The 12518-nt window shown below is 36.8% G+C and overlaps 1 protein-coding gene across 6 annotated transcripts in view; it reads right to left on the bottom strand.

The window, feature by feature from the left end:
• Positions 1–846: 846 nt before the first annotated feature.
• The window catches only part of Psip1 (PC4 and SRSF1 interacting protein 1), a 47361-nt gene continuing 35689 nt past the window's right edge, over positions 847–12518 (bottom strand). For 3 of the 6 annotated variants that reach the window (XM_070033136.1, XM_070033135.1, XM_070033141.1), the window contains 8 exons: positions 11547–11775; positions 9818–9936; positions 6735–6790; positions 6163–6233; positions 5817–5918; positions 5505–5718; positions 2404–2515; positions 847–1154 (listed from right to left, as the gene is read on the bottom strand). In XM_070033136.1, coding sequence (XP_069889237.1) covers positions 1094–1154; positions 2404–2515; positions 5505–5718; positions 5817–5918; positions 6163–6233; positions 6735–6790; positions 9818–9936; positions 11547–11775 — 964 coding nt within the window. In that variant the 3' untranslated portion in view covers positions 847–1093. Of the gene's footprint in view, positions 1155–2403; positions 2516–5504; positions 5719–5816; positions 5919–6162; positions 6234–6734; positions 6791–8226; positions 8607–9817; positions 9937–11546; positions 11776–12518 lie in introns of those variants that run through there. The other 3 variants (XM_070033137.1, XM_070033139.1, XM_070033140.1) reach the window with 3 other exon arrangements.

The raw sequence follows: 12518 nt of genomic DNA, 5'->3' as shown, positions 1-12518 counted from the left end.
TTAAAAATTACTTTGTGACTTCCGTAATGAGTGTTTTTTTTTTTTTTTGAATTAGTAACTTAAAAGGGTATTTTCTTTTTTTTTCTTTTTGGTCCAGTCGTGGGGCCTAAACTCTGGCCTGGGCGTTGCTCTTCAGCTCAAGGCTAGTGCTCCACCACTTGAGCCACAGCGCCACTTCCGGCTTTTTTCTTTTTGCTTATGTGGTGCTGAGGAATCGAACCCAGGGCCTCAGGCATGCAAGGCAAGCACTCTACCACTGAGCCACCTTCCCAGCCCTAAAAGGATATTTACCAAAAAAAAAAAAAAAAAAAAACTTCTTTCATTTTCTGTTGTTACTATTGCTTGTGGAAAAGATCTTAAGATAGTTGAACTCTAAAGCCAGATTCATCCCTATATGTACCCCATTGTTCTGTCAGGAATTTATGTGATATCACTGAATTCCTAGCCAGAACTAAACTACCTTCAAAAGTTAACTTGAGGAGTCATACAAAAAGGTATACAGACCACACATTGCTACCAAAGCAGGGAATGTAAACTGAGATTAAAATTAACTTTTGATAAAGGAGAGACTGAGTACTTGTATAGAAGTAACATTTTATCCAGCCATAAAAATGCTCAACTTCTACAAAACTCACACAGTGAAAAGACAGTCTGATAAATCCAAGTTCGTAAAAACGCCACAAAACCCATCATATATGGGAAAAGAGGAAAGATTTATACAAGTAGCAGTTTAAAAATGTAACCTTGTTCTACTATCAATTACACATTAACATAGACACGCTAATTGAAAATATGCTACAACCATGTCTGGAAAGGCAGTTTAGCATTTTCTAAATGGATTTCACACACACACACACACACACACACACACACACACACATTTACTGTATAATGTAGTTGTTAATACTGCACAAGTACAATTAGCAATAATGTTCAATTACTTTTAAACAAAGATAAAGGGATCTTCTCCCTCAAAACTTAAGTATTAAACATCAAAACCTATGCTTACAAAATTAAAAACTTTCAGCAGTCTAAATATTTCAAATGAAAACTATTACAAACTTCTCATATGTTCTTTATAGTCCAGGTCAACCTAGTTATCTAGTGTGGAATCCTTGAGCGATATTTCAGTCTCTCTCTCTTCTCCAGATGGCCTAAAGGAGGGGAAAAGGTGTAAAATCTCCTTTAAAATCTATTAAATATGAGCCTTCTATTTTTAAAATCATGAAAAGAAACCCTTGTTCAAAATTTTATTTTACTGTGTTGTATCTTCCCAAATTATTACACAGATCAAGTAAAATAACAAAAGTATCATGCTTTTTAATGGATCTATGCTATCAATATCAAACAATAAAATGGGAGAAATATAGAAAGAGATTTCCCCTATTTTCAGAATTAGAAGATACTAAATTTCAAATACTTGAACAAAACTAAGATTACAGTTTACATAACTAAATAGCTAGTTATTTAGGGTAGGATTACAGTATAAAACAGTTGTTAGTTCTTAATATATTTTCCTCACAATTCAGCGAACTATGAAAGTTTCAATTTTTAAAAAAATCAGAATAATTTTTTGGGGGGAGTGGCCAATTGGGGGGCTGGAACTCAGGGCCTGGGCACTGTTCCTGAGCTTTTTTGTTCAAGGTTAGTACTCTATCGCTTGAACCACACCTTCATTTCTGTATTTTTTGGTGGTCAATTGGAGATGAAAGTCTAATGGGACTTTCTTGTCCAGGCTGGCTTTGAACTGTGATCCTCAGACCTCAGCCTCCTGAGTAGCTAGGATTATAGGAGTGGGCCACCAGCACCCAGCGAGAGTATTTATTTATTTAATTTTTTTGGTGGGCCGTAGGGCTTGAACTCAGGGCCTGGATGCTTTCCCTGAGCTTTTCCACTGGAGGCTAGTGCTCTACCACTTTGAGCCACAGTTCCACTTCTGGTTTTCTGGTGGTTAGTTGGAGATACAAGAGTCTCAGACTTTCCAGCCAGGCCTGGCTTTGAACCTCGATGCTCAGATCTCCAACTCATGAGTAGCTTGGATTACAGGTGTGAGCCACCAGTCTCCATCTGAGAGTAATTTTTCTTAAATTGTATTGCTACCTAGCACAATTTCCTTGAATATAGTGGCAAATTAATTTTACATAAACTGTTGCTATTCTTGCCTTTATTGAATTCACTGATTAAAATATAACCCCTACAGCCATGGGTAGAACACTTTAGTCTAACCCCTACAGCCATGGGTAGAACACTTTAGTCTTAAGTGTGGTTGAGATCCTGAATTTGATCTCCAGCAATGTAGGAACTTAAATAAATGAAGCCCTTTAGAAATAATCTTGGAGCAGTACTATGATTAAACATGTAAATGAGAGAAACAGACAAAGACCCATTAAGGTATATCCTCACTTTTTTTTACTGCTGGCCTCATGGTTGTCCTTGTTTTCTTCATTGCTGTCTCCATTGTGTTGCAGCTGATTACTATCTTGGACATCAGATCCTCCATTGAGAGTCTTTGAACCTTTAGAAGAATTCCAATGGAAAGACATTACTTTTCAAATGTTTTCTACAAAGTGTTATATCATAGCACTTGTTTCTAATATTAAATATTTGATGCCTTTTTTTACATGTGAAACTGCCTAAGCAAGTCCTTTTTTCCCCCCAGTTAATTTTTTTGTTATTAATTAATAAGAATTATACAAAGGGGTTCAATTCTAGTAAGTCAGGTAATATCATGCTTCTTGGACAATGTTGCCCCTTCCTTTCCTTTTCCCCATTGCTCCTCCCTCCTGTCCCTGCCTATAAGTTGCACAGGACTGCATTTGTGCACCCTTTGTCCCTTTAGTCTTGTGCCTCTCTTGATACCATTTCAGTACAGGTATACTGTATTGTCGCCAGGTGCTGGCAGCTCATGCCTGTAATCGTAGCTACTCAGAAGGCTGAGATCCAAGAATCATGATGGAAGCCAGCCCAGGAAGAAAAGTCAGTAAGACTCTTATCTCCAGTTAATCACAGAAAAAGCCAGAAGTGATGCAGTAGTTCAAGGGGTAGAGTGCTACCCTTGTGCAAAAGAAGCCCAGGGATAGCTCCTGGAACAGCAAGATAAATAAGCAAATAATACTGTTTTGTCAACTGTCATCAGCAAAGGCCTTTAAATAGCTACAGTTCAGTAAAAAGATTATTACTGTTCTTTATGGAGAAAAGAACTGATTACTCATTTAACAGTTGTTACTAGCAGACTACAAAATGTTACAACTGTTTACTATGTTACTTCCAAGTTTTTTACATAAATACAGATTTTTAAATGACTCAAGTACAAATTTTTGTTTTGTTTTTGGGTCCGGTCTTGGGGCCTGAACTCTGGGCCTGGGCGCTGTCCCTCAGCTCTTCAGCTCAAGGCTAGTGCTCTACCGCTTGAGTCACAGCACCATTTCCGGCTTTTTTCTTTTTGCTTATGTGGTGCTGAGGAATCGAACCCAGGGCCTCAGGCATGCAAGACAAGCACTCTACCACTGAGCCACCTTCCCAGCCCCTCAAGTACAAATTTTATAATCATTATTAGTATTTTAGTACAAAATGTTAACATTAGTGTTTCCTGATAGGATTTTTTTGTCTAGTAAGTGAATCACAGGAGCTTTCTTGCCCATCGTATTTTTAAGCAGGCCTGATTCCCTAATGGAAGTTTAAAATAAAAAAGTTTGAAATTTGATTTTTAGAGTCCATTATAATCATGTACCGATTAAGTATACATATCCAAAATGCTTACCCAGAAGTTTTTAGGATTGCAGACTATTTTGGATTATGGAACATGGGATTTGGAGGGTTACATTTTAAACTTTTTTTTTTTTTTTTGGTGCTGGTCCTGTGGCCTGGGTGCTGTCCCTAAATTTTTGTGCTCACGACTAGTCATGGTTAAATCTGGCTCACAGAGCCCAGCACTGGTGGCTGTAATCCTAGCTGCTCAGGAGGCTGAGATTTGAGGATCATGGTTCAAAGCCAGCCCAGGCAAGGCAAGAAAGTCCATGAGATTCTTACCTCCAATTAATCACCAGAAAACTGGAAGTGGAGCCATGGCTCAAAGTTGTAGAGCACTAGCCCAGAGCAAAAGAGCTCAAGGCTAGCACCCAGGCCATGAGTTCAATCCCAATGACTGACTCCCCACCATGAGTTAGCAAAGTCTCATGGACTTTCCTACCCTGGCTGGATTTGAATCAAGATCCTTAGATCTTAGCCTCCTAAGTATTACAGGCATGAGTGACTGGTGCCCAGCTACATTAAGTTTTTGACAGTATTTGATTGTCATTCTTGCCTGCTCAACAGGCACTCTACCACATAAGCCATACCTCCAGACCCCGTGACTACCTTTATGTGCTACTAATTAGCAACTATTTTCTTATATTTATCTACACAGAAGCAGTTAACTGTAAAAAAAAAAAAAAAAGAAAAAAAAGAAAGAAAATTACATATCATTGGCACAGTGAAAAACTAATGTACTCTGGATGACAAAACAGCACAGTAACATCACATCAGTGATAAACAACAACAGTAATATCAACAGCTTATCTCCACTTTGATGCCACATTTTGGTTACTCTACTTTTTTTGGTTAGAAGGATCAGAGCAGTTGAGGGAGCAAATGTGGTTCTCCAGCATTCTGATACAAGACACAAGAGTATTTTGTCTAACAGAGGTTTTGTTGGGGTTTCTTTTTTTTTTTTTTTTTTTTTTTTTTGTCGGTCGTGGGGCTTGAACTCTGGGCCTGGGCGCTGTCCCTCAGCTCTTCAGCTCAAGGCGAGCACTCTACCACTTGAGCTACAGCGCCACTTCCGGTTTTCTGGTGGTTTATTGGAGATAGGAGTCTCACGGTCTCTGCCCGGGCTGGCTTTGAACCGCGATCCTCAGATCTCAGCCTCCTGAGTTGCTAGGATTACAGGCGAGAGCCACCAGCGCCCGGCTTGTTGGGGTTTCTTGTACATCTGACAAGATTTCTTGTGTCATAATGAATGTTGACCAATAATAATGAATTGTTTACCAGTAAGCTTTATCAATTTTTACTGTCTATAAGCACTTTCTCTGCAGTATTACCATCTCCAGTCACTATTACCTTCATTCAGAACTATTTGGCTATTTCAAGGTCAATGAATGCGTAACAGAGCCTCGTTATATGAATATTATGTTTCTTCAAAATCCACTTCTTCCAGCTTACTGGCACACGCTGAAGGTATATTGTTTGAATGTTATCAAAACCATTTTTTTTTGGGGGGGGGGAGTCCAGTTGTGGGCCTGGGCGCTGTCCCTCAGCTCTTCAGCTCAAGGCTAGCGCTCTACCACTTGAGCGCCACTTCTGGCTTTTTTCTTTTTGCTTATGTGTTGCTGAGGAATCGAACCCAGGACCTCATGCATGCAAGGAAGGCAAGCACTGTACCACTAAGCCACCTTCCCAGCCCTCAAAACCATTTTTAAAAGCAGTCCTCAGTTAAAAACCCAAGCCTCAAAGTCATTAACACATACCTGTTTGTTCCTTTTCTAGCTTTTTGTTTGGCCCTTTCTTTCCTTGGTCTTTGGTTTTATTTGCTTCCTCATGCTGTCTTTGTTCAGCAAGAGATTTATTCAGCACTTGTGTGATGACAGAATCTCCTTCACCAACCAAAAACATGTTCTTAAACTTGTTATACAACATTGTAGACTTCTCCATAATAACTTGACTAACTTTGAATCGTCGTATCTGAGAAAATAATAAATACCATGATTTTCCCTAATCAGTTTATACTTTTGAAAAAATGAGAAAAAAATTTTAGAAGCCTATGAGTTGAAACCACTTACTTTTTTCAGTGTTGTAATCATTTCTGTGTGTTTCTGAGCTTGTTGCATTGTGACCTGAAGTGAAGCAAGTTCATCCAAGGCTTCAATGCATCTGTTCACATCCTTTAGGCGAAACAAAAATGTCATAACTGTCAGTTATCACAGTATATGTGTGTGTGTGTGTATATATATATATATATATATATATATACATACATATACATATATATAACCTATTTCTGAAGATTTTTTTATAAACTCAAGGCAGTACAGATGACCAGTCATCCCTTTTATGCTAAAGTTGCATATTTCTACAATCATGTAAGAAATAGAAAACTTAAAGCAGCACTGTAGTTTTAACACTTACAAGATTATCGATTTTGAGTGAATTTTTAATTTCAGCATGTATCCTTTGAAGTCGGGAATCCATTGATGTTTCTATAAATTTAAGTATGTGAAAAACAGTAAATAGTTTTTTCCCAAACTAATATTTCTGTACAGTCTCAGCAAAACATAATGCAAAGAAAAAATTTCTTAGTAATCTTTACTAAGCAACTCAAAGTAAGGTTACCCTGCTATTTTGAATACATGGCAACTTGCTACATCAAAGCACAAAATTCCCCTATAGCTCCTTTTTCTAAAATAAATGTGTATCCAATAATGAACTCCTCTACTATGCACCAAGCTAAAATATAATCTGCTTTACCTTATGCATAAGTTGAAGGGATTTGTACTGGCAGTTACAAAAACCTGACATTAAACAAACATTGATATAAAGTCTTCAAAGTTCACCCGAAAAGTTCAATTTATATAAATCCACTAGGATTTGAAAAAGTGTACTTGTAGAGAATACACAAAAAATGAGATGTAAGTTCAAACCCAATAGAATTTATGTATGTAACTAGAATCTTATGTATCTTAGAAAGTGAAATAACTAACCTCGTTTCTTCTCCACTTTCTTAACTTCTGGCTTCTTTCCTTCATCTTTATTCTGCCTATCAAATGTTAACACAAATATTTCAAATCAATGGAACCTTGTGACTCTTATTACCAATACCCATAAAAATTACCAAGTGCCTATTGTCCCTATGTAAATGTAAAAAAATCTCCATAAACTAATATTCTAGACCACAGGGATCTGACTAGTTTTCATAACTATGCATTAGCATAAATATAAGTAAAATTTGAACATGCTAAACTTAGTCTCTTCTTAAATTTTGGTGGTATGGAGGTTTGAACTCAGGGCTTTGTGTTTACTAGGCAGGTGGCCTACCACTTAAGCCATGCCTCTAGCTCTTTTTGCTGTGGGTTATTTTGGAAATAGGGTCTCACTCCACATTCCCACCCTAACCCTCAGCTGGTGTGAACCATACTTCTGTAGCTGGGATGGCAGCCATATGCCACCACACCCCACTTCTTTTCTATTAATATTGGGATCTCATGAACTTTTTTTTTCTGTCAAGAGTAGCCTGGAACCCTTGGTCCTCCCAATCTCAGATTCCCAGGTATCTGGGATGATAGATGTGAACTAGCACACTTACAATGAGATTTCACATTTTGCCCATGTAGGCACATTAAACTGAGATCCTTTCTATCTCTGCTTTGCTAGGTTTACATGTATGAGCCTCTTGTGCCCAGAAAATGTAATTTTTTTTAGTGACAACACAAAATGATTTTGAAGTTATCAGAGTGAAATTCTCTTTCCAACAATAGATGTTAAGTTTAGTTTCAAGATCAATGGATAAGCAAGCTCCAACAGTTAAGAAAATACCTATTAACAAAAGTCATTTTAAAAAGGTCAAAATTGACCAACTGAATTATTTTCCATATACTTAAAGGACAGTTTGAGGGGTTTTGAACTTGGCTTCAATATTAACTATATTACATTACGATTGTACTGTGATTTCTTTAATTTTTAATTAGATCAGGGACAGGCCAACAAATCAAATGACAGCCATTTTACATACCATTTCACAAATGAAAAGGTACCATTTCAGTGTAATCACAAAAATAACCACTTAAAATTGCAATATTAATTTCTAATACCATAGCTCAGAGCTCAGGCCATATTATGAACCAATTAAAATAGACAAGAACAAAAAAAATACCTAAAAATCAGGTTTTTTTTTTAAAAAAAACTTTATTTTAAAATTTTGGTTACAGTTTCATATTGTACTTAACACGTCTACTGGTTAACCTCTCAGGATTAAAAAAAAAACAAGATTCTAAAGAAGTGAACAACAAAGAAATGTCAAGGAAAGGGCACAACTGCCCCATTCTTAGGGATTCCAGTTCTTAGCTATTCCAGTTTAATATCTAGCTTCAAAACAAAACGAATTTTTATATTTTCTAAATGAAATAATGTACAACCACCAACTTTATCTACGCTTATAACTTCCAAACACAAAGCTTCATCTTAAGCTTGGTTTAAAAAAAAAAAAAAAAAAAAAACAGGAATGATGGCCAACCTTAATATGTAGTGTGTACCTTACAGGAAATTTTGTTAACAATCATAACACAGTAATAATGCCATTAATAGTGAAGTCCTCAATTTAGAATCTGGAACATTCTTCCATCAAGGGGGGGGAGGGGAAAATTCAGTCCAATGAGTCTGTCTCAAGATCTTCATCTCTGGTTTGCTCCACTTGTATTCTCTTTTCAGTTACTGGATTAATGCTTTGAGCCCAAAATGAGATATATTTTTTATTACTGTAGATTACATGTTGTTTGGCTGGGAATACAATACAATAAACTTTATTTTGCATAATGCATTTCACACAAGATGCATCTGAAATGCTTTACAGAGCAAAACTGTCCAAGTACAAAGTTTTGTAATAACAGGAGAAGGAAAGAAAACACAAATATTAGAATTCGAGAAAGTCACATTGGAGGACATTCAAAAGAAGCTGAAATACATAAAGAAAACTGAGATACTGAAAGAAGATTGGGCTAGATTTACTAAGCAACAACTAATTTGGGGAACACAATGACGTTAAAAGCAACAAACAGTCCAACAACTTTTCAGTGGAAAGATAGAAAGGGATAGGTAACAAAAAACTAATACATGTAAGTGGTCCAAATCTAACATTACTGGGAGTAACATTTTTGTGAGATTTAATTTTCAATTACTCCCTCAAGTAGCTGAAACTGCTTATATGTCCTCCAAACAACTAGGAAGCAGTCAATGTACTTGGCTTTTGGCATAGGGATGCATTATATAAAGAAAAACAAAATTATGATTAGAGCTTCATTGCTCATATTGTCTCAGTATGACCTGGAGCATATTTTTAAAATTACCTCCACTAAGTAAGAACAAAAAAGCAAAGTTTGATCAGAGTGGAAGACACTTCACAGAGTAAGTATTTTAGAGAAAGAACTCAGAAATGACAGTATAAAGGTTACTAGGAAAACAAATGTAATAAAAAGACATGAAGTCTAATCATTTTCATTGCTATCACTTTCCCATTAAATTATATAATAAAGGGGAAGAATTCCCCATGGTAAGTATATACTGTTCTCCAAGTATTAAAACAAAGGGAACAAAATTGAGCTTGATTTATATTGCACACATCAAATGCAAACCTTATAAAATATTTTTATTTACTTTTACTGACTTTCTGGACTTCCAGCTGTGCTTTAGGTTTTTTTGCTGGTCTTTAGGGGTAGGCTTGCTGGTGGTATAACCAAAAAGAGTATTTCCTGCTTTCTTTCTCCACCAACATTATTACTGCCAATCTTCTTATACTAAGTATATTATACAAACAGCACAGGATGAGTATATTTTCTGCAAACCACTAGAAGTTAAAAACTATACTCCAAATTAAAAAATAGTTTTCTGCCTCAGTGAATTTCATTTTCAGAAAACAGTGAAGCCTGAAATATATGTATGGAAGCTTTTTCTAACATGGGAAAAGTGAGTCTAAAAGGCTTCAAAAACTCTGGAAAAGTAAAGTCTACTGTTTAAAAATTTTCATGCTAGCCTTAAGGAAGAACGCAAGTTTTAGCAAATAAAAAATACTTACTGCTCGGTTTCCATTTGTTCCTCTTGCTTGCGTTTTCGATCTGCTGCTTCTTTCTCATGTTGGCCTTTCAGCAGATTCCTCCTGTGAGCAGTCTGAAAGTTTCTTCCACCCTTTCTCTTCTGTTTTATTTGAGAATTAGGACTTGGGTAAGTATTGAGTCAGTGACTAGTATAGTAGCACTAGTTAAAACTTTTTGAGGGGAAGTAATTTTTAGGGAGAAATACTTTTATGACTGTGGAATAGGCAACTTTTTGTCCAGGCATCTATGTGATTGCTTTTAAAGTACAGCAGACTATCTGACTCAGTGCAGTGTTTTAATTTGAATAGGCATACTACTCAGTTAAAATTTTTTGGTTTCTAAAATATTAATATATGAGACAAAGGGGGCTGGGAAGGTGGCTCATGGTAGAGTGCTTACCTAGCATGCATGAGGCCCTGGATTTGATTCTCAGCACCCCATAAGCAGAAAAAGCCGTTAGTGGTACTGTGACTCTAGTGGTAGAGCGCTAACCTTGAGCTGAAGAGCTGAGAGACAGTGCCCAGGCCCAATGTTCAGGCCCCACAATTGACCAACAAAGAAAAGAAAAATTAAGAAAGGAAGAACACAAGGGGCTGGGAAGGTGGCTCAGTAGTAGAGTGTTTGCCTTGAATGCATGAGACCCTGGGTTCAATTCCTCAGTACCACACAAGCAGAAAAAAAAAAAAAAAAAAAGTGGCGCTGTGGCTCAAGTGGTGGAGCCTTGAGCTGAAGAGCTGAGGGACAGCGCCCAGTCCCAGACTTCAGGCCCCACAACTGGACCAAAAAAAAAAAAAAAGACAAAAATCAGAAAGGGGATGATACAGTGAGAGGCTAAATAATCCATGTAACTCAACTGAGCAATTGTACACATAAATGGACATGTTCAATTGAAACCCCCTCAACAAATAAAACGTATCTGTGACTTGGATCTATACATTCTGAAGGCTAAGCACAAAATTGTGGGGGTTTTGTGTGTGCATGTTTTTAAAAAACAAAAGGATACATAGCTTTTTAGTTGCTGGTCATGGGGCTTGAACTCAAGGCATGGGCACTGTTCCTGAGCTTTTTCAGTCAAGGCTAGTGCTCTACTACTTTGAGTCACAACTCTACATCTGGTTTTCTGATAGTTAATTGGAGAGAAAAGTCTCATAGACTTTCCTGCCCAAGGTGGCTTTGAACATCCCACCCTTAGATCTCAGCCTCCTGAGTAGCTAGGATTACAGATGTGAGCTACTGGTCCCCGGCTGACACATGGCTTTAGTAAGATTCCTGAATGGCATCCAAATAGTTACACATCACTGATATAACAGGAATGATGAGGAGGATTTCCTGGGGTAAAATTTAAAACTCTGCAGGCTTGAGGCATAGCTAGCAAATACAAGGCCACAAGTTCAAAGACAGTACTACAAAATAAAACAAAACAAATACATAAATATACCTTTTAACCTTTGTTGTCCTGGTCACAGCCAACTTGACTTAGTTCTGGTGGTTTTAGGTAAGTAGATTATTGGAACATTTCCAAATCATAATTATGGAAGGGCAAGTTCAATTTAGAATCAAATATAAAGGAAAAAGTTTTTTTAATGTCTATTCAGAAATAGACCCAGGTTAACTTTTGTAAAAATAGTAAAAGCTTTCCAGGCAAAGATTAAAAACTGCATCAGAAACCCAAAAATAAAACAATTTTTATATGGTATATAAACATTCTACCTTTTCACCTTCTTGATCATCTCCTTCTTCTTCAGAATCAGATGTTGAAGTAACGCCTGTTTTAGCTAAATTTTTCCTTTTTGACTCAACTTCTTTCTTTCCTTCCTTTTTGTCTGGTTCTTTTCTTGGTTTATCTTCTTCCTTCTGTCCCTCTTCATCCTTTTTAAGCTGCTTCTTAGGTGGTTTTTCCTCTTGCCCCTTTTTCTTACTTTTGTCTTCCTCGGGGATCCTATTTTTAAGAGTCCAACAATGGAAAGTGAGTTTGTCTTTCATCTGAATTCATCATCAAGTATTTCAGAAATGAATTATAGCAATACTGCTATGTAAAAACAAACAGCTTCATGTAAAATGGTGTCGTACCATATCATAGAAGAATACTGTAACAAAATAGCCTCTTGGTATTAATTAAAACATTTGAGATTATAGAGACACTAAGGTTGATAGAAACAAAGTTCTCCACTTTCTAAGGTTGATAGAAACAGAGTTCTCCACTTTCCAAGCTTCTTTTAATATGATTCATTTGTTCAGAAAAATAGTAAGTTCCTTGTGCACCAAGGAACTGTTTTTAATCCTAGGATACCACAGCATATAAACTGTTCTTTTGGTGCTGGGAATTGGAAACAGGCCCTTGTGTATGCCAGGCACATGTTCTTCCACCAAGATTCACCCAGCTTCAATTTATGGAGTTATATTCTATATATTTGTACAAGTGAGTATTGCCTTAAAAGCTGGGAAAAAAATAAAACTGTAGAAGTGAAATCTAACACAACTATATTGAAATTCAAAGAAGTACTCTTGGGTTTTTTTGAGGTATTAGGACTTGAACTCAGGGCCTCACATTTGCTAGGCTAGTATTCTATCATTTGAACAACCTTCAAGCCCTCAAAGAAAAGGTCTTAAGCATATAATGATAACTATGGCTAGTCAGTTAAAGCACAGTATCTAACAGTGGTGAGCAGAATAGCAACCAAG

Source organism: Dipodomys merriami, unplaced genomic scaffold (assembly GCF_024711535.1).
Source record: "Dipodomys merriami isolate MVZ:Mamm:240054 unplaced genomic scaffold, mDipMer1.0.p SCAF_22, whole genome shotgun sequence".
Lineage (NCBI taxonomy): Eukaryota > Metazoa > Chordata > Mammalia > Rodentia > Heteromyidae > Dipodomys > Dipodomys merriami.
The sequence above is the reverse complement of the archived record's forward strand: the minus strand, read 5'-3'. Positions and strand labels throughout refer to the sequence as shown.